Genomic DNA, 24,953 nt, shown 5'->3' on the forward strand with positions numbered 1-24,953 from the left:
AGTAGTTGCCAACGTTCAATTCTTCGCACCCGCTCATCAGTGGGCTCGGCTGTGATGGTGATGGCCGCACGTAATGGTGACGCCATTGTGGACCAGTGCAGTATGTTGGAAAATGAACTTTGTGGGGCCGAAGAAGGTGTGGCCAACGCGGCCAAAGTCACAGCATTGCCATGTGCCGAGCTTGATGGTTTATGGGATCAGTAAGTCATTTCATTCCATTATCTTCACATGAAAAATTACTAAAAAAAAAACCCCCTACTCTTTTTTTTTTATCTCTCTCTCTCTCTTTCTATATGTTAGACTTGTGTTTGACAATTGTAGTGTCAAAAAAAAACTGGTGCAATACGCAGAAACAATTAGACTCTTTGCTAGCAAAAATGTTTCTCCACACATCATCTCCTGGCATGGCCTCATTCTACTCTCAGGCCCTCCTGGCACAGGGAAAACAAGTATAGTTAAAGCCTTTGCACAAAAGCTGGCAGTGCGGTGGTTAGCTGGTGGTAATGGGTTTTCGTTTAATTTGAAAGCCACATCCAGTTCCCAGTACTCTTCGTGTGCACTTGTGGAAATTAACTGTGGAGCACTTTTTACCAAATGGTTTGGAGAAAGTGCAAAATTAGTCGCCACGCTTATGGGTGGTTTACATCGTGCTGTGATTGGGGACCCTGCAAGACTTGTGTGTGTGTTGATTGACGAGGTAGAATCATTGACCATGTCGCGTGCAGGAGCTGTCAGTGGAGCAGAGCCATCGGATTATTTGCGTGTAGTTAATACGATTTTGACTCATTTGGATATGCTAAAGTCGTTACCTGTAATAGTTTCAGAGGTGAAAAAGTTCATGGTTAATTATTGTGACTAACTCTTCATTTTTTTTTTTTTTTTTTTGAATTCTTTAGAACGTACTTATTTTTTGTACTTCTAATTTGGAATCAACACTGGACGAGGTTAGTATAGCTGGTATTGAATTTTTGTTTAATTTTTTTTTTATTCAATAGACAGACTAACGTTAAAAAAAAAAAAAAAAAAAAAAGGCGTTTCGAGATAGAATTGATTTCACCATACAGTTGACATACCCTACAGCTCGTACTGTTTATACAATTCTAACATCGACCATTGAAGAACTTTTACGCACGGGGCTTGTTGTAAATGGAGAACCAGCAGAAAATGATTTTGAATGTGATTATGAAGATGAAGATGAAGATGAAGACAAAGAGGTGAGTTTAAGATGAAAAAAAAAAAAAAAAATTTTCAAGAAAGGGAGGGGTATGGTGGGGCTGTCATAAACCAGTCTTAACGACCTTTGTGGAGACAACAATAGAAGCGTCCATCATCATCATCATTATTATTATTATTATTATTATTATTATTATCAGCCTTGCCAGTCATTTTTTTAAAATGACTAAAAAAAACAAGCTTAAAATAAGAAATCATGGGCAGTGAGAGAGAGAGAGAGAGAGAGAGAGAGAGAAAAAAAAAATAAAAGATTTGACGGTTTTTTTTTTTTTTTTTTTTTTCGATTGTTGACAAAATTGTCTGTCTGGAGTGGCTTCTATTTATGTGTTTGAATGATCAGGTCTGCGTTGGAGATGCCAGTCCTCGGACAAATGGAGGTTTCTTGTTTTGGAAAAGGAATAGTGATACGCAAGGCTGCTGTTAAATCACCTTAAATACAATAATAATAATAACAACAACAACAACAACAACTCAATACATGCTACAGCTTTACCACTCCCAAAACTCTTAAAAAAATCATTTCTTTTCAAGACCTAATATCTAGCCAACTTTTTTTTTTCATTTTTCATTTTTTTAATTTTTCAATTTTTTCTTTAGAATGCCCCATTAGAACCTGTCTCTGAAACTTCAACAGTCACAACAACTCATGCCCATCGTACACTTCTTCAGACCCCCCTCTACGCTACACGCATTTACGCGCTAGCTCAAAAGTGTAGTGGTTCTAATACCACCACATTGTCACAACCTCTTGTACCACTTAAGCGTGTAGGAGGTCGACACTTGCGACGGCTCGCACTTTTGGCATTTGCCCAAGGACGTAGTCATTGTCAAACAAAACAACAGAAGAATGTAATAGGTGGATATACTTTGGAAGAATTTCTCTGTGCACTTGATACAGAAATTGAATCACTGGTAAATTAAATGAAGAAAGTTAAAAAAAAAAAAAAAAAAAAAAAAAAAAAACTTGAAACTGAGATGGATTTAGAATCTTGTGACTGGGATAGTTGCAAATCTATTTTTTTTTACTTCTTTTTTTATTTAAAATTTGAATATATATAATCAACTAAAATGTGCTTTTAAAATGATAATTGAATAATTTTATTTTATTTTTTTTATTTTTTTTTATTTTATTTTTTTTTATTTTATTTTATTTTATTTTATTTTTGGGAGGTTATAATTAACAATGCAATTGAGATTCTGGATAGTTGCTGTGACCACCGCTAATGCCCTTGTGATTGAAATCGATAGCAGATATGCTACTTTGGATGGGAACCGAATCGTTGATCCTCGGCCTCGCATTGTAAAAGTACATGACGACGACACATCTATAAACTCACCTTCTTCTTCTTCTTCTTCGCCTCCCAATGCTCATATTCTTGAACGCCGTGCGTCCCAAGAACTCTACACGGTAACTCTAAGTTCAGTTAATGGGAAAAGTAACGTCTATGCTGGGACTTTTATGACAACAACAACAACAGAACCTTCAAGTAGCAGCAGCAACTCAGCAACGCTACAAACTGAAACATCTACGGTATCTTCAATTGACACTTCCCAAAAGGAGCTGGATGTTGCAATGGCTCTTGGTGCTATAATTGTAGTCAAAGCCGGACTTGATCAAGTACTTGATGGGGGTTTCAAGCTCTCTCCATACTTATCAATAGAATCCACCACAAGTCCATTTTCAACAGAACCTACAGTTGCCACCATTACTACTTCATCATCACAACGGAGTACCATCACACGTACTCTCACATCCACCATTCTTAAAACAATTAGCACAAGTGGGGACATTGTCTCCTCACAAGATACCTTGACAAGCTATGCAAATCCTGTAAGCCATGCAAGCGGAGTGGTCAAGCTTGCAATAATGGCAGAAGTTTCATCAATGACATCAACATTGATGCAATCTGAAACATTAGCGACATTAGAATCGAGTGGTGGAACTGTGAAAGTGCAAGGTTCAGTTATGTTTGCTTTGATTACGACAATCACTGTAATTTTTGTTGTACTATTGAGCGGCTAGGAATTTGTTTTCTATTTTTTTTAATTGTTTTTTTATTTTTTAGTTGATGACATTAGAATAAACTCTTTTTTTTTTTAATAGATTAGATAGTAGCAACCTTTTATATCTTTTATCTCGTTTGAAGTTGCTTGGAGTGGGGGGTGGGTGTGGGAGGCAAAACCATGTGTGTTGCGACAATTACATTTTGAAAGGAGAGAGTTAGAGCTGGAATGGGAAGAGGAAGGGAAAAAAAAAAAAAAAAAAAAAGTTTAAACTGACGAAAGGCAGCAATCCAAAACAGAATTTCAGGGTTGTGGGTTTCTTCTTTAGGAGGTTTCAAGGCGGAGTGCGCAGATAAAAAACAAAAATAATTAATATATTGCGAGTATAAATACGCTCGGATTTGGCCATTATTATTATTATTTTTATTTTTATTTTATTACTTCTTCTTCTTCTTCTTCTTTTTTACATATTTATATTTATATTTATCTTATTATATATATATATATATTTTTTTTTTCTTATACTTCAATTAAACTTCAATTTTTTACTACCAATAAAGTCACAATCTCTCAATTTTATTACTCAATTCATTTCCAAATCCAAAATGTCCGACAAAGCTCAACAAGAATTTAAGGCAACAGTTATGCCCAAAGTAGAGCAAGTTCAAAGTAGCCAGGGGCTCCCAGGTCTTCATATCCCCAAGAATGCTGCAGACATTAAGGAGTTTTCGGAAATTCGCAATGTCGATGCCAAACAACTCAATGCCCAAATTAAGGCTGAAGCTGAAAAGAAGATTGTTCAAGACAAAGTTTCTGATTTTGTTGGCAAATAATTTTTTTTTTTTTTAATTATTATTATTTTATTATTATTTATTTTATTTAAATTTTTTTATTTTTTTTTATATATATAAAATGAATTGCAGGTCTTATTTTGTTTTTTTTTTTTTTTTTTTTTTTGGGGGGAGGATATAAATCTGGGGTAACTTGGGGAAAATGAAAATCGAGTTTGTTTTTTTGAACTGGAAAGCTCAGGATGTTTTTTTTTTTTTTTTTATAACAATTGTGTAAAAGTTTTGTTATGGAAGTTATTTGGTTAACGTATGTCTAGCAAAAAAAAAAGGCCGGGTAAGCAGGGGTTTTTATGAAAACTTTGCCCTAACGGTTTGTTGAGATTTTTTTTTTTTTTTTTTTAGTTTCCTAGTCAACAACAACCCACACAGAGACAAAATTATCACAGACAATTAAAAAAAATTTTTTTTTTTTTTTTTTATTTCTTCAAAAAATTTTTTTTTTCTATAATAATCTTTTTAACTGAAACTACCCATCAAGCAGCAGAAAGAAAGAAAGAAAGAAAGAAAGACTTTCCCCTTTTATTGATCTGTGATAATAATTCCTTCTTAAAACTTCAATTAATTATCATTATGATTTAATCTCTATTTCTTTTAGTACTCTGAAAGAGGACTGTAAAAACTTAAAGTATGTTTTTCTCTTATCATTTCCTTAAACAAAATTATCACTCAAGCCGTCATTCAATATACAGTTCTATTCCCTTTTCTGGGTCTTCTTCTGTATTAAAAATAAAAAAAAAAACAAATCCAATATAATGATGATATATTTTCTTATTACCTACTTTATCTGTATGAGCAGTGGAGAAAAACCTTTCTATCAATTTTTAATCTGATTTTTTTGGTCAAAGGCGCTTAAAAAAAGAGTCCAATATTTTTTATTTATAAAAGAAAAACCTCCAAAAGAAATTTTTTTTTTATTTTTTTTTTCTAATCTAACCATTGTCTTAATAGCTCTTAAATAATTGTCTACATCACGATGACTTTATATTAAAAAGATGCCGGAGATCTGAGACCATTCCATGTATTTTAATGGCTCTTCTTGAATCTTAATTCCAATGTGTACTAATACTACCATTAGAGACTGAGCATTATCTCTCATCAACTCTTTCTATTCCATCATGCAAATTAACACTTGTGTTTCAGTTTTTTATTTTTAAATTACCTTTTAATCTTGCACTGGTTCTTGAACTTAAAATCAAAAGTCAAAGGTCAAAAATTCAAAAGTCAAAATATGTCACTTGCGTGTTTATTATTGTTGTTGTTGTTGTTGTTGTTGTTGTTGTTGAGCTACTAGTAGTTGCTTCTTAGTTGTTATTTACAACTACTACTACTACTACTACTACTACCACCACCACTACCAAACCCAATTGGGCGGTTGGTGCGCTGGTCTTTTTTTTTTTATTTTTATTTTTTGTCATCTCCGCCTTTATATTTTCTTTCTGCCACACTGCCACCCCTTTCTTTTCTCCTCTCCCAAAAACTTTTCATAATTAATATAAACCCATCATTTTCCTTTTATCCATCAATCAATCAATCAATCAATCAATCCTTTTCTTAATCTATTTCTAGTCTATTTCTAGTATATTCTTAATCTATTCTTAAATCATATCTTTTCTTCCATTCTCTTTCCAAAAAACAAAAACAAAAACAAAAACAAAAATGCCCCGCCTTAGACTTTCCTCCGGATCATCTAATAAACCCCTGCTTGCCGACCGCCTGCGTCTCTACGATGAGCACGAGGCCCGCGTCCAACAGGCCCTAGAGCTTGTTCGTTCGGGATCCTCGGTCGCTTCAGCCGAGCGCAGGGTTGGCACCAGTAGTAAGACCATTTCAATGCGTCTCAGCAGCCGTCGCAACAGTATTCGCTCTGCTCTAGAACTCCAAAGAGCCAACAAAACGCGTGTTACTAAAACTACCAAATCATCAACATCATCTACCTCTTCTTCTTCAACAAGGAAAAGACGTGCCTCTTCAATGGATGACTCGTATAAAACTTTCTTGTTGACTACAAGTGACCCCACAAAACTCCACTTGACGTTTGACGAGGAACTGTGCATTGCACACCACATGCGCTTGATGATTGATCGCAATGGGCCTTTCCCCTATCAGCTCATCTCGGAGATTTTACGTTACTATGTACGTCTCCGTGATGCCTTTCAACATTTGTTACTTGTCGAAGAAGCTGAAGAAGCTGTTTTAGATGATGACGATGATGATGATGACGACAATGGTGATGATGACTTGCAAATCATTTCATCCTCTTGTGAGCGATCTCCTCCATTTGCCACGCCTTCCCCATCCACGCCCGTCAAACGTGTAAATAACCATGTGGCTCTCCCCCCTTCTCCTCAAGCCCCACCTTCCCCCCCAATCTCATCTGTCCCAATGCTTTCCCCAGCTTCTTCTGCAAGGGCTTCCCCTGCACTTCCTCCCTCGCCTTCGCGTCGCTACTCCATTTTGTTTTCTTCGCATGAACCCTCTGATGTGAAAGACTTGCATGATTCGGCTATCCCTGATGGTTCTACAAGTAAGCCTTCCATCATTTCAATCACACCTTCCTACTTGACCAATTTTTGCAAGCGCAATGGAATCCAGTCACGCACTCTGGCCGCCTTGTGTAAGGAAACAAATTTCCATGACCAGTTTTGCATCTCGAAGGAAACTTTTATCCGCAGCAAAATTGGCGTGTACTCGAAGCTGAGGCAGCACCTTGTCAAGTTTGAATTTGTACAGCAGCAGCAGCACTTGACAGCCCCACCAAACAGTGAGCTTGCACGTCTTTGGGATGCAGACCCGCAGCTTTATGACCAAATGCTTAACAATATCAGCACGGGTCGTGTACTAAGACTGTGCTTTTTGGATCCCGCGTTTTCGCCAGAAACTGGCAGCGGTGGTAACAGCAACAGCAATAGCAATAACCTTCTGAATGACAAGGATCGGCCACGTGCCCACCAAAACAAACCCAAAACACATGGCTTTGAGGACGCGGGCGCCTTCAAGCTTTCTGTTCTCTCGAGGATCCTTGACCATTTGGACGGACATCCTGTTCGTGCTAATGGCAATTCTGTTCCAATGAGCATTTTTTCAACTCCAGATCTCATTTCAGTAATGTTTGATCATTTATCCCAGCATTTGTAAAACCCCCCCCTTTTTTTTTTTTATTTTTTTTTATTTTTTTTTTAGAAATACACAATGCCTAAAGTTTTTTATTTACTGATTTACTTTTTATGTTGAAGCTTAATGTCGCCGGCAATGTCGACTACATGGAAACATGCACGTAGAGGGGTAACACTAATGTGACCCTGATCGACAGCCCATCCATCATTACCCTCTTTACTACCTTTGACAGAGTCACGGACAGCCTGGTAATCAGGCTTCCATCGGAACTGCCGCCGGGCCTTGTTGCGGTTGGCTGTACCGTTAGTTTGGTGAGTGAGCTGGTTGCTGTCACCGTCCTCAATCAAACTCGGCACAGGAACACCGATATGCAGTTCCTCCTCCTCGGCCACAGCCTTGGGGTCAGCATCACGACGACGCTCAAAGTCTTCCCAAGGTTCAAACACAGGACCCCACTGGTTTTGAAGAATGTGTGCATACAAAACGCGTGTAGAATCACCGAGACCCTCGACAAGAGGGATGTTGACTGAGTATAACTGGACTCCGTCCTTGGTGTCCCAGTTGGTATACAAATGTTCCACAAGTTCGACTGCAAGACGTGAAGCAGTGTCGATAAGATTGTGGTCATGAGTCTTAGTCTCGTAAGCATATGAAATACCAATGGCGCGGACACCACACAAAGCAGCCTCCATGGCGGCACCCACGGTTCCTGAAGACATAATGTACAACGCAGTTGAGTTACGACCAAAGTTTGGACCGGAAATGACGAGATCAACAGGAGATTTATGGTTGAACATGTGGTGGATACCAATATTTGCGCACGACGCCGGCGTCGCGTCGAGAAGCACCCATTCATCCTTGTGAGCCTTATCTTGCTGCGGCACATCATATGGGCCTTGATAATCGTAGTATCCTTCATCAGAAGAGGTTGGATCGTTTGGGTAAATGTAGCTTGCGGTTACGTCTTGGCCAATCATGTGTGCCTTGCCGATCCACGAGCGCTGAGTGTTTGGAATTGCTACAGAAACTTCCCAGTCTGTATACTTTTTGAGCGCTCGGTAGAGCGACAAAACGTAAGGTGAGGCCTCTTCACTTGGAGGACCGTCATCGTTGGTAATCTATTGTACGAGAAAGATATAGAGACAAGGTTAGACAGAGAGAGAGAGAGGGTGAAACAAAGATGTTGATCATTGTTATTTCTACTGACCAAAACGTGCATGATGGATATGTAGTGTCTAGTTAGAATCCAAACAAATTGGTATGTGGACAAAAGTGTATGTTAAGTACCGGGCAGTATTTATTTTTTTAAAAAAAAAAAAAATTAAAACAATTAAAACAATTAAAAGTATTTTTTTTTAAAAAAAAAAAACATAAAAAGCTCAAAGCACATGAAAGCCGCTCTTTCACACGCCACCTTACGCGCATCTCCGAGCACCGACCAGAGTGGGGGAAATATTCTTGTTATTTTTTAAAAATGAGCAATAACACGTCTTACAAGGCTGAAATTGCGGCTCAACTGCAATTTCAACTTTAAATGACGAAATTTCCAAATCAAGCAATTAAAAAAAAATCAAAATTAAATTAAACTACGAAAAAAATTAAAAAAATAAACTACAATCTTTATATAGTCACTTGTCAGACTGCCATGCACACCCACCCAATACAACCTCTCCGAAGAGATCCATGTAAAGGGTCGAGATCATCGCCACCACGTCCTCACAAAATTGTTCAAAAAAGAACCATCAAGTGTAAACAGACAGGTTTGTAAAAATAGACAAAAAAACGTCAAGGTCGTGGCACAAGTCCAAACCGATCCAAAACAAAATTTGCAAAATTCTCACTCTAGGGTGTGCAGGTATCTTCCTCATCAACCAAGTTGGATAAAGTGGCTCATTATCTGAGCGTAATGAGGACGTGACCTATAGAAATGATCCTATAGAGTACGTCGACATGAAGAAAAAAAGAAGAAAAAAAGTCCAAAAGGGAGCGGGGATTTAGAGATATTTATACACTTTGATCTTTTTTGTAAGTTTTTGGGAATTTTTTTTTTTTGGAAAAATTGTCAATATTGACTTGAGTCACGGGATTATAAATATATTTAGGGCATTAGGGCTTGCTTGAAACAGTCACGTCCCAAAAAAGAAACTGTAAGGTCACATTTTTTGTATTACAATTATTTAGGTAAGTAAACATAAGTTTGTCACACAAAAAATATTAACGTGCGGCGTATATCTTCTCCCTTTACTTGTCACTACAGCACCAACTTGTTACAATTACAACTTTTGGAAAAATTTTCTTGCTATCTCTCTTGTTGGCAGTGAGGCTCTGCCATAAAAAACAAAAAAAAAAGGAACAAAATATAAAAAAAAAATAAAAAAAATAAATACAAAATGTGTGACAAATACCCGGCAGTGGCCTACCGCTTTGTCAGCGACGCGCACACTCAGGCGGGAAAAGAGAAAAAATTCTTGGAATTTCATAGTACTCCTCTTTCCATCTTCTTGAGCGACAGTTCGGCACTATCGACACTCGACATATAACACATTTCGACATCAAAATGACCGAGAGACGTATGTGATATATATATACATATCCACTATGATGACCTCTCTATATATATATAATACCTGCTGTTGATGAAATACCTTTTACCTTGTTGATGGAACTTGTCATGAGTCTTTATACCCATGAATGTCCAAACCTCCCTTCTCATCAGCTTTTTTTTTTTTTTTGCATTCAGAGGTTCATTTGTTATTTTTTTTAATTAAACAATCATACTAACTTCTCTTATAGTCTACGTTAAGGGAAAGCACGTTTCCTACCAACGCAGCAAGCATGTCACACACCCTAACACCTCTTTGATCAAGCTTGAGGGTGTTTCTTCTACCAAGGATGCCCAGTTCTACCTTGGCAAGAGAGTCGCTTATGTCTACCGTGCCAGCAAGGAGGTCAACGGTTCCAAGGTCAGAGTTATGTGGGGCAAGATTACCAGATCTCACGGTAACAATGGCGTCGTCAGAGCCAAGTTCAGCAAGAACCTCCCCCCTAACTCCTTGGGCTCCACCATCCGTGTCTTCCTCTACCCCTCCAACATTTAAATATAAAGAAAAAAAATGTCACGAATTCACCTCTTGCTCCATTTTGTCTATTGATGTCCCCCCCACCTCCTTTTCTATGTCTTATTCATTTTGTAAAGAAAAATAATGAGTTGTATGTCCCCCTACAAATGATATTTGACTAAAGGGAGTTGTCTTGTTTTTACTTGTACTCAACACTTTCCCAATGTTGTATATTTCTACAATAGGAAAGCGGCTCGTAGTTTGTAAATTTTGTTTTAAAACCTTGATACCTCAATCTTTGATTGTAGTTTAACAATGATGCAAAATATCCCATTTCAAGCTTGTTCTAAGCGCTCTATTCTTAATCATCTCTCTCGTTTTTCTGACCTCAAGTTGGACCCTGAAACAACTGTAGGACTTGAATCCATTGTTTTGTCTTTTGTTGATTATGATTATGACGAAACAACTGGCCATTACTCTCCCAATGTGACTTTTGAAGAATACTGGATCGATCCAACTAAATCCAGAATGTATATCGATACACCAGCTGACAAGGAACCTCGACTATTCCCAACTCATCCTGTTCGATTTGTTGAGCGCCGCGACGATCCTGCATCTTCATGGCAAGCCATTGCCAGAGCCCAAGGTGTTGCTGTGTGTCTCCCACGCTCAACATGCATCTCATCCTTCAAACTTGTGGGCGGCCAAAGTCTTATTGTGGGGCACCCTCTCAACCGTTCTGCCATACTTATTGAGTACTTGACTGGGTCATCCAAAGCAAAAATTCGTGATCGAGAAATAATTGAACCCGTCAAGTATTGGGCTGAAAGAGGGTTTATTAAAGAAGCATTAATTGTGGAAAAGTTCATTGCGGCAGCTGCACTAAATATCCCACCAACTTCATTAAGCAAAACTATTGTGGTGTCGCGGATCGCAAAACAACAAACACCACAGGGAATGCTCAAAGGCACCATTTTTCAGTAGCTTTAAATATCATTAAATTTATCCATTATTATTATTATTATTATTATTATTATTATTATTATTATTATTATTATTATTATTTTATTTTTTTATAAATACACTATTACTATTATTTCTTTCGAGTCACCTTGACACGTTTATTACTCTTCTTTGCATCCTCTGCTGCCTTTTTCCGCTTGTTTGCACTCTTAAGGTCCTTGCCGCTCTGCGGCGCTGACTTGATTTTGAAAAAATCCTCTAATCGGCCCTGCATTGCTCCAGTATTCTCCTTGGTCAGCTTCTCGGCTCCCTTGCGTACGCGTGCCTCCGAAAACCCCTTTTCTTTAACAAGGAAATCAACTAGACCCTCCACATCTGGCTGTGTCCACTTGATCTCCAGCTTGGAAGCTTCTTGAACGTCTGGGTGTTTAAACAGTTCACGTGCAGCTTCATACGGCCAATCCTCAGGCACTTTATACTTACTCTTTGGATTGCTTTTAATGTGCTCTATTATTTTCTCCAAAGATTTGTATTCCTTGATGAGCTTAAAAGCTGTCACGGGCCCCACACCTCGAATCGACTCACAGTAATCACACCCAAGCAAAATACACAAATCAATAAATTGGTCTTGGTCAAGCTCTAACGATCGCAAAACCGTATCTAATGTAATCTCTGTAATGGGTATTCCTTTAGATTCCACCGCAGTCAAGTACCGCAGTACTACAGGCGCTCCAAACGTCAGTGTATCCATATCTTCACTTGCTGCAGCATATACTTTTTTAGCTCTTGCTAGTGCTGCACATTGGGCTTCGGCCTCACCAGGAGCTTCAATATAAGGAATGCCCATAAGTTTGAGCAGCCGCTTAGATTCATCATTTTGTTGACGAGTGACTTTGACTGTGCGTCGTTCAAACTTTGAGATTTGTTCTGCAGTTCCTGTTTCTTTCAGTTCCTCGGCTGCCTTTTGCGCCTTTTCACGTTGTTCCAGACGCTTGGCAAGTTCACCACCTTTGAGATCTGGAGGTTTGCCATCAAAAACATATACTGGCTTAATTCCATTCTCAACAATGCGTAAAGTACGGTAAAACATGCCCACCAAATGACTGGTTGTTTCACCAGAGCTGTCTGTCAATTGTTGACCATCACCTTGACGCACTGCAATAAGAAATTGATAGAGTGACATGGATGCATCCTGAATGTTTTAGCAAATGGAGTTTAAATCAAATCAAATCAAATCAAATCTTTTAGAACTTACAATGGCTACTTTTCTGCCAACAAGGTTTTTAAATTCGCGAGTCGTGATTGCCGTTGCGGCATTATCAGACATGAGTTTGAACAGACCTGGGAAGTTAACATTTGAAATAAACTAACTAATTGAAGTATATACGAACCGTGAATTCCCATTTTTTAATTGGTATTGTGAGTATATAAAAATATCTGGAGAAGAAGTTTTGAAGGTGAAAATTTATTTCTTTATTTATTTAAAATGGGAAAAATAATAATAATAATAATAATAAGAAACCAACAAAATAAACATGTTTTTAAAAAAAAAAAAAGTAAACAAATGCGAAAAGCGCGCGCTTTGACGCGTCTTCCGCAACACCAACATTGCCACCCACTTTACCAACAACACCATTTTTCATCTTTCGATAATTCAAAATTTACTAATAATTCTATTTCCTCTTATCTTATCTTCTAATATGATTTTTTTTTAAATGTCCCAGCTGACCCTTTTACTCTTTATTTAGTAACTGTTAAGCCTCTATAAAAACCCTTAACCCATACATCAGGTGACAGGTGACAAAATTCTGAGTCATCACATATACAACCCCCTGTGGCAATATATAACTCGCCCTTTCACCCATTACTACTACTACTACAAAAAAAAAAAAAAAAAAAACCCACCTACCCAACCAACCACTACCAACACAACCATCACACACGCAAATTTTTTTATTAGCGTTCGTTACCTGCCCTTTTTTTTTTTTTTTTTTTTTCAGGGCCATTTCATTACTACTATTACTACTACTCTTATAAAAACCTCCGTTATCCCATCACTACCCATAAGGGAACGTCACATATTTGACTTAGGGATTTGCAATTGCATAAAACTGCTCTAATCCAAACAAAAAACTTTACATAATGTTTGGCTTCGGCTCAAATAATAACAACGCCAACAACGGGTCGCTCTTTGGCGGCAATAACAACAATACTGGTGGGTCTGCCTTTGGCGGATCTGCTTTTGGTCAACCCGCTGGAAACACTGGCAACGCTTTTGGTGCTCCCAATAACAATACTAACTCATCACCATTTGGAACTTCTACCGGTGGTGCTTTTGGTGCTCCCAACACTACAGGTTCGTCCTTTGGCTCAAACAATACAAACACTGGCGGCAATGCTTTTGGCTCTTTCCGTTCACCAACTACCGGTGGCTTTGGCGGATCAAATACTGGTGGAAACTCCATGTTTGGCAACAACTCTGCCCCTAAGCCTGCATTTGGATTTGGCTCTAATACTACCAGCAATACTAATACTGGTGGATTTGGCTCCAATACTACTAGCAATACCAACACTGGTGGATTTGGCGCTCCTTCAGCTTTTGGAGGATCCCCCTCGGGCCTAGGCATCAACAATAACTCTGCTCCTCCTTTTGAACCTTATGTCGAGAAGGACAGCAATTTAGGTACTTTTTCCTACCAAACCATCACAGCTATGCCTGCTTACAAAAATATGTCAACCGAAGAGTTGAGATTTGAGGATTACAAGAATGGACGCAAGGGTCCTTCTGGGAACCCTCCAGGCAATGCCTTTAACGCTAATACCAACTCGCCTTTTGGAACAAACACCGCTAACAATACAACAAACACTTCCAGCCCTTTTGGAGGCAACAGTGCTTTTGGCGGTAATAATGCTTTTGGAGGAAATAATAACAATAACAATAACCCTTCAACTTCTGCATTCAATCGACCCTTTGGACAGAACACCACAACTAGCCCCTTTGGTGGTGGTGGCAACAACACCACATCTGGGTTTGGAGGATCTGTCTTTGGTGGAAACTCTGGTTCTACGCCTTTTGGTGGAAATACCAATAATAATAACAACAACACCTCAGGGTTTGGCGGCCCAAACAACACGGGTAATGCATTTGGAGGATTTTCTTCAAACACCAATAACACTTCTTCTCCTTTCGGTCCCAACACAAACACCGGTTCTTCGTTTGGAGGTGGAATTGGTGGAGGATTTGGTGGAAACAATAATAATACCAACAACAATGGCATGTCATTGTTTCCAAACAACAACAACACCACCAACAACACCTCATCTCCATTTGGTGGCAACACCAATACCAATGCCGGTCTTGGATTTGGAGCTAATGGCTCTACTTTTGGAGGCAATACAAATAACGGCTCTACTCTTTTTGGTGGCGGAAACACCAATAACACAAACAATGCCGGCTCTCTCTTTGGAAAGCCCCCTACTACTGGCTTTGGCGGCCCCAGTAATGCCGGTAACTCCATGTTTTCTAATAACGCTACAAACACGGCTTCTCCCTTTGGAGGAAACAAACCTGGAGGTCTTTTTGGCGGAGGTGCTACAACAACTAACACAGGCTCATCTCTCTTTGGTGGAATTGGCACAAACAATGCAAGCAATGCAAGCAATGCAAGCAATGCTAACCCCTTATTCAAGCCCAATGCCTCTACTTCTGGCGGTAATGGTCTTTTTGGCGGAAACACTACTGGCGCTAGTCCATTTGGTGGCAATACCAACGCTGCCCAGCCTGCCGCTGGCGGTCTTTTTGGGGGCAATACCACTGGCCAAAATACTTTGAACCCGCTTAATGCTAGTACAAACAATAATAATGCACCTGGCGGTCTTTTCGGAGGTGGTAACACTACAAATACTGGTGCAACAGGTGGTGGTCTTTTTGGAGGTCTCAATACCAGCACCCAGAATAAGCCCCTCTTTGGTGGTGGTGCTACTACTACAACTCCTGCTGCTACTAACACTTCCGGTGCTTTTGGCGGTGGGTTTGGAGGATCAATTAATAAACCTCTTTTTGGCGGTAATACCACCGCTTCAACTTCCACAGGCACTGGCGGATTCTCCTTCAATAATAACACTGCAACTAACACAGCCGGTAAATCTCTATTTGGACCTCCTGCTACTGGCCTTGGACAGAATAATACATTGTTTGGGAAACCCCCCTTGGCTGCTAATCAGTCCTTGTTTGGCCCCAATACTGCCCAAAACACATTTGCTCCAAACCAGCAAGTTATGCAACAGCCACGGTTTGCAACAGTCGACCAGAACCCTTACGGCACCAACCCCTTGTTTTCTACTGCTGTGACAACAACAGGTCCTCAGTCGGCACCAATCGGACCTTTGGCTACTCCAATTTCTAGTACCGAGCGCACCGTCAAGCATAATACCATTTCGGCTTTCAAACTTACACCCAAGCCTCTCTTTTCTATGGTTAAGAGCACTGGTCTTTCACGCAGCAGCAGCACCGGTAGCTCTGTTGGCAGTATGGGAAGCAGCAACCGTTCTATTACATCTGGCTCTTCAGACAAGCTCACTACTGCTGGTCCTCTGGCCACTACAAATGATTTGGAGAGTGTCAAGCGCTCAGATTCTTTCAACAGCAGCACTAGCAGCACAGGAAGCAATGGCTCTACATCTCCAGTTCACACTTCTAGTTCACCAAGCAATGGTTCATTATTTGGCCCTCGTGCCGACGAGGTCCTTTTGTCAGCTAATGCCTTTTCTCCTCGTAAGAGCATTCGTCGCTTGATTATTCAGCGCTCGCACAAATCTCAAGAAAATGAAGCTGACAACAGCCTCTACATTGAGGATGGGTCTGCTGGTGATAACAGTTCTGATTCCAAGACAGAAGAGCCCTCTGAATCGGTTTTGAACGGCAATGGTACCGCGGCTGTGCCCATCCCCACAGTGTCCAACCATTCTAAGCTTGATTTCTCCCCCATTACTCCATACACACCTACCCCAGCTAATGGAACTAAGACGGCAGCCAGCAACTTGTCGCCTTCCAAGCACCATAATGAGTCTACTCTCAGTAGTGGGTCTGTGTTTAAGACGGCTGAGCCAACTGAGGAGCCCAAGGTTTCCTTGTTTGGCAAACCTGCTGAGCCCGAACCTTTGAAGGAGGAGGAGAAAAGAACTGCTGATGAAGAAGAATCAGCCCAAGAAAGTAAAGAAGAACACGTTGAAAGTGCAGCTCCTGAACCTGAAATTCAAAATCCTGAACTTCTTATTCCTGATGATGAAATTGTTGATGATAAGGGCTACTGGATTTCGCCAAGCAACGCTAAATTATCCCAGTATTCGTTGAATGATCTCCGTGCCGTCAAAAACTTCGTTGTTGGGCGCAAGGGCATGGGTACTGTTTCATTTTTGGAACCTGTTGATTTGACAAGATTTGCTCGCAACCCTCAGCAGGAGATTTGTGACAAGGCTGTTGTATTTGTATCTAAGTCTGCTGCCGTCTATCCACCAGAGTATCTGTCTACTATTTCTAGTTCACGTCCACCTGCAAAAGGCACAGAGCTTAATGTGCGTACGCGTGTTACTCTAGAAAAGGTCTGGGTACTTTCTCGCGACAAGAAAGAGCCCATCAAGGATCCCAACCACCCGCTTTACCAGCGCCACCTCCATCGGTTACAGAAAATGGAAGGCACTAGATTTATTTCATTTGATAGCGATACAGGCTCCTGGGTATTTGAAAGCGATGCCCTCTAAAGGTCGTATAATAATTCTTTATAATTGATGTAGTTTACTCATGTAGGTTTGAAAAGAAATAAAAAAAAAAATCAAGTTAATTTGAAAATTTCCACACGTGTATACCATGGACCAATGCGTAGTTATGGGACCGATTACATAACGCCTGTCTGCAGCCATTATGAGAGGAGCTGGCAGCCACAGAGTATATGCATAATGGTCGGGCATAACAGTAGCAACAGGCAGACCAAGTGGCCTAAAGACAAGAAACTTGCCAGAATCTGGTCAAGTTTCAATATGCTTAGCATTGAGTCTTAATCAGAAACAACCAAGGCATGAATTTAACGACAATGGCTTGCATACTTGGGATATTTATGCGGGCGGATTTTGCAAGTTGTGTTGTGAGTGGATGGCGCAGACATTTAAATGTTTAGCTGTGTGCAGCCAAAAAAGCAGCCAGGCAAAAAAACATAAAAAAAAAAAATACTCCAGTATCTAACTATCACCACCCAAAAAAATATATATATATATATATTCAGTGACCGCACTACCACCACCACCACAAAACACACAAACCATCTGACATAAATTTCCCCAAAGACGACCCTCGAGAGACTCTGCTGAAGCTTACACAATGACTGTGCCTGTGGCCCCTATTACAGTAAGCTTAAAAAAAAGTGTTTAAAGCAATGTGACACGTAACTAACGAACCAACAGTACATTTCCAGCGACTTTTTAGACGAGATTCAGAAAAACATTCTGGTCCGGCCCATTCCTTGGGATGGTTACGTTCGCGCCGCCCTTTTGTCTAACGAAGATGCTACGCTTCTCAAGTCTATTGAAAAGCAACCCCAGGTTGTTGAAAAGGTATGAGGGAATGGGTTTTTTTTTTGTGATTTTCACTACTTTGGTCTCAAAGCTAACTGCTAACTGCTAACTGCTAACTGCTAACTCTTTATAGAAACTTGAACATGTTGCGCAGACTTTTGCTACTCTGCTTCACACTATCAGCCGTGAAGATGTTGTCAAATACCTTCTTGCTCTTACCGTGACTCTTCTCGAGAGTATGTTTTTTATTTCTCTTCTTCAATTCTTATTTTAACTAACGTTGATTAGCTGTCCCGCAATTCCCCGGCGCTCTTTTGGCACTCTCTGAAAAGGATGCTTCGTTGCCCTACGAGCCTTTTATCAAGTTCCTTGACAAGAGCCAGGACATTCACCTTCTTGCAGTCAAGAACCTCGTCATTTTGTTTTCTCTCAAGGAAGCTCCCTCACCCTATGTCAACACAACCCTCACATTCATCACCAGCAAGCTTGCAACTCCAGCCGATACTAATCTTCAGGACATTGCCGTCCAGTCCCTCGGTCTTCTTCTCCAGTCTAAGTGGTACCGCGGCCTGTTTTGGACTGCTGCTGCTGAGCGTATTCCTCCCTTGCTCACCATTTTGTCCGGCTCCAAGACCAACATTCAACTCCAGTATCACACCCTGCTTACCCTCTGGCTCCTCTCGTTTGAGCGTCTTCCAGCAAAGGATCTCGTCACTAAGTTTGACATTGTGCCCGTGTACTTTGACATTATCAAAAACTCTGTCAAGGAAAAGACAATCCGTCTTGCCGTCGCTCTGCTTGTTAATGCCGTCACCTTGGCTCCCAAGGAAACCATTTCCTCGCTTTTGGTCAATCAGGGCCTCACTTTTGTTGGTACACTGAGCGAGCGCAAGTGGGCTGATGAGGAGCTTGTTGCAGATTTGCAAACTCTCAAGGACACTTTACAGACTGCTTTCGACTCAATGACTACTTTTGACGAGTACAAGAACGAGCTCGAGTCCAAGAAACTGAGCTGGAGTCCGCCCCACCGCTCCGAAGGCTTTTGGCGCGAAAATGCAGAAGAGTTTAAGGCTCATGACTGGAAGGTTCTTAAGGCTCTCGTTGATATTATCAAGTCTGGTCCTACCGACCCCGTCGTTGCTGCCGTTGCCGCCTCTGATATTAACCGTATCTTTAGCATTTTCCCCGAGGCCGTCAAGGTCGTTGAGCGTATTGGCGGCAAAGTCGCCATTATGGAGCTTATGAACCACCCCTCCGATGAGGTCCGATACGAGGCCCTTAAAGCTACCCAGACGCTCATTTCCAACACACTCTAAATAATCTTTTAATACCTTTTTTTTTTCTTCCGTTTCCGTCATTTGTATTCATTTTTTTCACTTAATTTACATGTAATCTAAATCAAACTGTCATCACCAAACGACGATTGTAGCTGTGTGTTATTGCTTCCAGAAATACCTCCAGGCTTAGATGCACTAAGCGGAGTTAGTGAGAATCCCAATGGCGAATTCATTGGCTTCATGGGTTGTAATGACTGTATGCCAAATCCACCATTGTTTTGTGCAGGCGCTGGAGTTGCGTGAAACTCTCCAAACGAGTCATTATTGGTACTACTTTGCCGGTTTTGCGGGGTCATAGGCGTTATCATATTGATACTAGGCTTGGGCTTTACGGCACGACTCCAATCAATTCCTGAAGACGTAGTTGTAGATGATGGGGATAGTGTTGGTGCAGTAACAGGTGTTGGAACCGTTGCAGGAGCCGGAGAAATTGTAGGCACAGTTGTTGTGCGACCCCAATCAATGCTAGATCCAGAGGGAGATAATGTACCGTTATTTCTAGAACTGCTCTGAGAGGTTGTAGAAAGAGGAGTCATAGGAGAAAATCCGCCAGCACCAGTTGATCCAAATCCACCAACAGAAGGTGGTTTGATTGTGGAAGGGGTATTCCAGCTAATAGAAGATGAAGGAGTATTGCTAGATAGTGATGCATGTTTTGCTGGTGGAGAAATTGGCGGTGGAGAAAGCTTGCGTACTGGTGCAAACGATGGTTCAGGCCGGGGAGAGGGAACATATGGTTTTGAAGCTGATGGTTCAAGCTTCAGGGCACCAAATGACGACGTAGGGACTGTGCTCGACGAAGTCAATCCCAAAGGTTTGTTGGAACTCGTTACAGGTAACGCCTTCTCCAATACTGGAGTTGATTGTGTACTTTCGGTTTTTTTGTTTTTACCATAGACTAAATCTTCAAAGTTAAGCGGCCCATTTCCTTCACCATCAGCTCCGTTACTGTCATCTAACCTATTAGACCCTCCAATAGACCCATTGGTATTGACTTGAACCTGAGACAAGCGTTTTCCATGTTCCTTTTCAACGCGGTCAAGAACCTTGTGAATTTCTTCCATAAAGGAACGGAATTGATTATGATTCAACATTGACTCCATACTCATGTTGAGTAGCTGAGGAATCACTTGACGCGCAAGAATTTCAACTTCAATAACAGGTACAATTTTGGAATATACACGCAGCGCACCCATCATAACCGTAGGCTCTCGAGTCTTCATGCTGCTGAGTAGAGGAAGTAGCTTTTCAGTAACTGCATATTTATCAAGACCACTCTTGACAAGGTGCTCAAATGCCTCAAGTGCTTCGATCTTGACTGCCAAACTAGTAGTTTTAGCAAATACGGATCCAATAACAGGGAAAACTTCATTTTTCAATGTCAAAAAGTCAAGCTTTTCAATAAAGATAGGGACTTTGGCAAGAGCAACTTCTTGAATTTCTGGTGGTGCATTTTCCACCGTATCGAGCAAAATAGGCAAAATATCATCACGGAAATTATCACCCTTAACGCGAGAAGTAAGCACTTCGACATTATTTAAAATTGTCACCTTGGCACCCAAATTATCTTTAACTTTGCGAATGGCAGGCAAAATTTTTTCTGAAAATCCCAGTTGACTCATATCTTTGCCAATAATAAAGATATTTGCAAGAATAGGACTAGTAAGGGTCTCTTCTTTGCCAAGCTCCTCCAGAAATGCAGGCAAAATCTTCTTCTGTAAAACGGACTTAGGGAATTGGTCAATAAGCTTGGAAAACCCAGTCATAAACGCCTGCTGTTCGGCAGGCAACTTTGCTGGGAAGTCATCCAGAAAGTTAATGGTTCTAATTAATATATTATCAAAGAGCGGCGAGCTTTTAAGCTCATTCAAGGTTATGCGGTTGGTCGGGTATCGGGCAAGCATCTGAGGTAGTATATCGTGAAGGTATGAAGGGATTCGGGAATCATTCAGCAAACGGTTGACATTTTGAAATTCTTGTTTGTATATGCTTGGATTATTGTCTGTGCGCATAGGTGCTCGATGCAAGAAAAGTGCAATAAGCAGACATCCAAGAGAAAAGATATCATTTGCTGGGTCAAGTTTGCGATCCAAAACAAGTTCTGGGGCAGCATAATCGTAGTTTACTTGAATGTAAGAAGGTAAACGCGGATCAAACCGTGGGGTAAAGTACTCATTGTTGGCATCCTTTGTATAAGTTTCGACAAAGCCAAGACCAAAAAGTTTCCAGTCACCTTTGCTATTGATGAGAACTGATGATGGTTGAATATCAAGATGCACAGAATTTGCAGTATTGTGCAAAAAGTCAAGAGCCTCGGAGACTTGCAGGAGTCCCTTTTGAATAGCAAGCTCATCCAGTTCAAACCCTTCAATGGCGGAGGAACCAACACTAGAAGAGTTTAGCTCAATCATGTGCAAAAGATTAGAAAATAAGGGTTCAGTGACAAATCGCATAGAGTTTTTGGACTCCTCAAGAGGCTGTATAAGCTTTAGCAGATAAGGATGTCGTAGCTTGGTCAGAGATGCCACCTCACGGCGAAGTCTGTCATAAACATCACTAGCGCTGCTTTTGGAGCCACCTTTGGAAAGTGAAGATTCAAGTTTTTTTTTATCAAAATAAAATACTGAAACCTAAAATAAAAAAAGAATTAGAACAGTATTTTGATATTATGACTCAACTTACTTCTTCGTTGGTGGCCTTTGACCGGGCAGGATAGACAAACCATGGACCAGCGACAAATGAATGATTAGGAGAAATGGTGTATTGGGAAGTAATGGAGTTTCCCGACACTGTTCAAAGATATTAGAAAAAGGCAAAATATATTTTAATATAGTTAAACATACGGGCTTTAAGAGCACCAGAGAACATTGTTGTCTATAAGCTTGGTAATCAAAACAAGGAACGGAATGAATAATGCAAAAAAGAAACCAAAAAAATAGTGAAAATGATAAAGATGAAGGCAACTTAAAAAAAGTTCCTTTAATAACCAAGACTTGAGTAGCTGAACTAAATAGACCGGCTCCGTAGATAGTCGGTCACCTTTTCGAAAAAAAAAAAAAAAAAAAAGAACAAGCAGTCGTAGATGCCTTGGTGGTGATGCTACACTAGCCGGGGAATGGCGGTTGTAGGCAGCATTCGCTGGCTAGTAATGATCGTGTTGTGATCACGTGAATATATTATTTGTCATCAATGTATTTATCTTGTAATTATAGTAACTTTAACTTATTTATTTATTGAGAACATTTAACAGTAACTTTAATTAATTTTTTCAGTTATAATTTTCCTGGGTAAGTATAATATATATTACATTAATTGCACTAGTATAATTTGGTTACCGTGGCAAGCGGTGCATTCTTCGACCCCATCAGCCTGAAGCATTCTTCCTCCACCATGATATGCACAACACATCAACGGTATACTACCATTAAACAACAAAAAGACCCTTTGATAATATCGTAACCAAACGTCCCACTAAAAAGAAATAAAAAAAAAAAGAAATAAAAACATAAAACACGTTCATCGATGCTCCATTTTGTCAATTTTGCGCGAGAGCGTCATAACTCTTCGTCTTCAGCTGATGAGCCACCAGAGATTAAGGAGCTGAAGGAGCTGCAAGATTTGGAAGAGTCCGCAGAATCAGCCCGATATTTTGATTCCATCTCGGCACCAGTCCCATCGTCCCCCCGCTCGTTTCGACTCGTTAGCAACCGAAAACGTGTGAATCGCCACTCGTCAGTACATTCAAATGAATCCAGTGGCTCTGAATCTAGGGCATCGATAAGGTCGGTGTCGCCAATGGCACTTAGCTCTGGTTGTGAAGTTTGTCAGGCGAGTACAACCTGTGAACAGTGTGCTAAGGGGCACGAGACTTGTCTACAGCACCTGCACCACCACCACCGCCACACTAATAATATCGATAACAAGCCCAAACTTGATAATTTAAAAAACAAAAATATTAGCAATCGTGCCAAAACAAATTCTTTACAACCACCACCTTCTACAATCTCAAGACATCAGAGAGATCATAGCCCACTAAGGACCGCTCAGAGCTCATCAGAACAGCCTGGTCCATCAAATTCTTGCACAGACACCTTAGATATGCAACACCAAACCCAAGATGAACTTGAGTACTTTTTCACAAAGGAAATTGAATGGTTCGAACTCTCATCGCTTCGCAAAACCAAAGTCAACATTTTACTTCAAAATGCAAATGGGCCGTGCCCACTTGTGTCTCTTATCAATACTTTGGTTTTGACACGTGCTGAAACCGCTCGGTACACAACAGATAAGAAGCAGATATCTGTAAAGGGACTGCTCGAGTATCTCGGCTCTCTTGTCATTGACAAAACTGTTAATTCATCGACTCATCTTCCTATAAATTTCGATAATGATGTTCAACTTTCCAATGATATTAGTAAAGTCCTGGGTTTGCTTCCAAAACTGGTTTCTGGTTTGCATATTGACCCTTGCTTTGACGGCACTTTTAGTGACTCGCCAGAAATGGCACTTTTTAGACTTTACGACGTCAACATTGTTCACGGTTGGATTGCCGATCCAGAGTCAGATGTTTATAATTATGCGGACCTTAAAGCTGCACAATCATATGAAAATGCTCAAATTTTATTTATAGAAGCTTCCGAAATACGCTCGCATAAAACCCATCTTGAGCAACAACAACAACAACAGCAGCAGCAGCAGCAGCCTGTCGAAGTACAGCAAGATACGCCTGGTAATACATCTCATGAAAATTCAACCTTTGAAGAAGATGCGAGTTCGCCACCACCACCTTATACAGTTACTGACGAAATATCTCGCCACAATTCCACTCAGCTCATTGATGAAACAATTGAAACTCCTACTGTCACTGCCACCCCGTCAGAAGCTGCAAGCTCTACCCGTGCAAGCATTTCATCGAGCCGCCGGCCTTCAACATTGGTTTCGCGCACCCAGAGCCGTCAAGCTATTACTACCGCCACTACCTCTTCAGTTCTCACTGAGGCGCAGCAAGAAACCTTACATCATGCTGAAACCACGGAGCTGTTTTTGGAACACTATCCATCTCAGCTGACTGAGTACGGTATACGCTTTTTGAACAATGTTCTTCATCCTGGTGCTGTAGCAATTCTCTTTCGCAATGATCACTTTTCCACTATCTTCCGGCCACTTTTTTCAACCCTTCCGCTTGGTCCTGATGGGAAATCACCTACCGAGTCACCATTGCTATCTCTTGTGACTGATCTTGGTTTAGGAAAGCAACGCGAGATTGTGTGGCAGTCGCTTTCGAGCATTTCAGGAGCCGACGATGTTTTCCTCGACGGCAGTTTCCGTATCCCCAGAGGTATTACTGAAGACGGTAGTGGTAACCGATGCACGGCTGATGGCAGTCCAAGTAACAATAGTAACGCCAGTAGCTCTGGGGAAACACACCAACTTCGACATGAGTCGGAACAATCTGATTATGAAATGGCACGCCAAATGCAACTGGAAGAAGACGAACAGCTGGCAGTTCGGATGCATAAGGAAAACGAGCGCGAAGCTCACGAACAACAACGACGCGCTCAAGCTGCTGCTCGTCAACAACAACAACAACAACAACAACAACAACAACAGCAGCAGCAACAGCAACAACAACAGCAGCAAAAACTTGTACGACAGCAACAGCCTCTCCGGCCACCACCTTCACGACAGCAGCCAACCCGAGCAAGTGTAGCAAGTAATGCACAGCTTTCACGTCGTCAATCAACTTCTACCACCTCTGCAAAAGGTGATAAAAGTTGTATTATTATGTAATTTGACTATTTTTTAGGAACCTATTGAGTACTTTT

General features: G+C 40.7%; 12 protein-coding genes across 12 annotated transcripts; 9 read left to right on the top strand and 3 right to left on the bottom strand.

Moving 5' to 3' along the window:
- Nucleotides 1–54: 54 nt before the first annotated feature.
- Nucleotides 55–2,154, top strand: SAPINGB_P001578 (uncharacterized protein; the record flags this gene model as incomplete). Its single annotated transcript, XM_031996299.1, has 5 exons — nt 55–200; nt 322–811; nt 897–944; nt 1,065–1,214; nt 1,831–2,154. 5 exons carry the CDS (start codon nt 55–57, stop codon nt 2,152–2,154), a joined length of 1,158 nt encoding a protein of 385 aa, XP_031852190.1.
- A 262-nt stretch (nt 2,155–2,416) lies between these two features.
- Nucleotides 2,417–3,256, top strand: SAPINGB_P001579 (uncharacterized protein; the record flags this gene model as incomplete). The annotated part of the gene is made up of 1 exon (XM_031996300.1): nt 2,417–3,256. One exon carries the CDS (start codon nt 2,417–2,419, stop codon nt 3,254–3,256), a length of 840 nt encoding a protein of 279 aa, XP_031852191.1.
- A 586-nt stretch (nt 3,257–3,842) lies between these two features.
- SAPINGB_P001580 (uncharacterized protein) lies at nt 3,843–4,070 on the top strand (the record flags this gene model as incomplete). Its single annotated transcript, XM_031996301.1, has 1 exon — nt 3,843–4,070. The coding sequence occupies one exon, from the start codon at nt 3,843–3,845 to the stop codon at nt 4,068–4,070; it is 228 nt and encodes a 75-aa protein (XP_031852192.1).
- A 1,674-nt stretch (nt 4,071–5,744) lies between these two features.
- On the top strand, nt 5,745–7,223 carry SAPINGB_P001581 (uncharacterized protein; the record flags this gene model as incomplete). Its single annotated transcript, XM_031996302.1, has 1 exon — nt 5,745–7,223. One exon carries the CDS (start codon nt 5,745–5,747, stop codon nt 7,221–7,223), a length of 1,479 nt encoding a protein of 492 aa, XP_031852193.1.
- Nucleotides 7,224–7,303: 80 nt separating this feature from the next.
- On the bottom strand, nt 7,304–8,421 carry SAPINGB_P001582 (uncharacterized protein; the record flags this gene model as incomplete). Its single annotated transcript, XM_031996303.1, has 2 exons — nt 7,304–8,320; nt 8,410–8,421. 2 exons carry the CDS (start codon nt 8,419–8,421, stop codon nt 7,304–7,306), a joined length of 1,029 nt encoding a protein of 342 aa, XP_031852194.1.
- Nucleotides 8,422–9,759: 1,338 nt separating this feature from the next.
- On the top strand, nt 9,760–10,300 carry SAPINGB_P001583 (60S ribosomal protein eL33; the record flags this gene model as incomplete). Its single annotated transcript, XM_031996304.1, has 2 exons — nt 9,760–9,772; nt 9,996–10,300. 2 exons carry the CDS (start codon nt 9,760–9,762, stop codon nt 10,298–10,300), a joined length of 318 nt encoding a protein of 105 aa, XP_031852195.1.
- Nucleotides 10,301–10,576: 276 nt separating this feature from the next.
- Nucleotides 10,577–11,245, top strand: SAPINGB_P001584 (uncharacterized protein; the record flags this gene model as incomplete). Its single annotated transcript, XM_031996305.1, has 1 exon — nt 10,577–11,245. The coding sequence occupies one exon, from the start codon at nt 10,577–10,579 to the stop codon at nt 11,243–11,245; it is 669 nt and encodes a 222-aa protein (XP_031852196.1).
- A 109-nt stretch (nt 11,246–11,354) lies between these two features.
- SAPINGB_P001585 (uncharacterized protein) lies at nt 11,355–12,628 on the bottom strand (the record flags this gene model as incomplete). Its single annotated transcript, XM_031996306.1, has 3 exons — nt 11,355–12,416; nt 12,480–12,565; nt 12,616–12,628. The coding sequence occupies 3 exons, from the start codon at nt 12,626–12,628 to the stop codon at nt 11,355–11,357; spliced, it is 1,161 nt and encodes a 386-aa protein (XP_031852197.1).
- Nucleotides 12,629–13,366: 738 nt separating this feature from the next.
- Nucleotides 13,367–16,984, top strand: SAPINGB_P001586 (uncharacterized protein; the record flags this gene model as incomplete). Its single annotated transcript, XM_031996307.1, has 1 exon — nt 13,367–16,984. The coding sequence occupies one exon, from the start codon at nt 13,367–13,369 to the stop codon at nt 16,982–16,984; it is 3,618 nt and encodes a 1,205-aa protein (XP_031852198.1).
- A 613-nt stretch (nt 16,985–17,597) lies between these two features.
- Nucleotides 17,598–19,107, top strand: SAPINGB_P001587 (uncharacterized protein; the record flags this gene model as incomplete). The annotated part of the gene is made up of 4 exons (XM_031996308.1): nt 17,598–17,624; nt 17,681–17,830; nt 17,925–18,027; nt 18,080–19,107. The coding sequence occupies 4 exons, from the start codon at nt 17,598–17,600 to the stop codon at nt 19,105–19,107; spliced, it is 1,308 nt and encodes a 435-aa protein (XP_031852199.1).
- A 77-nt stretch (nt 19,108–19,184) lies between these two features.
- Nucleotides 19,185–21,996, bottom strand: SAPINGB_P001588 (uncharacterized protein; the record flags this gene model as incomplete). Its single annotated transcript, XM_031996309.1, has 3 exons — nt 19,185–21,758; nt 21,811–21,917; nt 21,972–21,996. 3 exons carry the CDS (start codon nt 21,994–21,996, stop codon nt 19,185–19,187), a joined length of 2,706 nt encoding a protein of 901 aa, XP_031852200.1.
- A 654-nt stretch (nt 21,997–22,650) lies between these two features.
- On the top strand, nt 22,651–24,918 carry SAPINGB_P001589 (uncharacterized protein; the record flags this gene model as incomplete). The annotated part of the gene is made up of 1 exon (XM_031996310.1): nt 22,651–24,918. One exon carries the CDS (start codon nt 22,651–22,653, stop codon nt 24,916–24,918), a length of 2,268 nt encoding a protein of 755 aa, XP_031852201.1.
- Nucleotides 24,919–24,953: the final 35 nt, after the last annotated feature.

The sequence above is a fragment of the Magnusiomyces paraingens genome (assembly GCF_902498895.1).
Source record: "Magnusiomyces paraingens strain CBS 517.90 genome assembly, contig: contig1, whole genome shotgun sequence".
Taxonomy (NCBI): Eukaryota; Fungi; Ascomycota; class Dipodascomycetes; order Dipodascales; family Dipodascaceae; genus Magnusiomyces; species Magnusiomyces paraingens.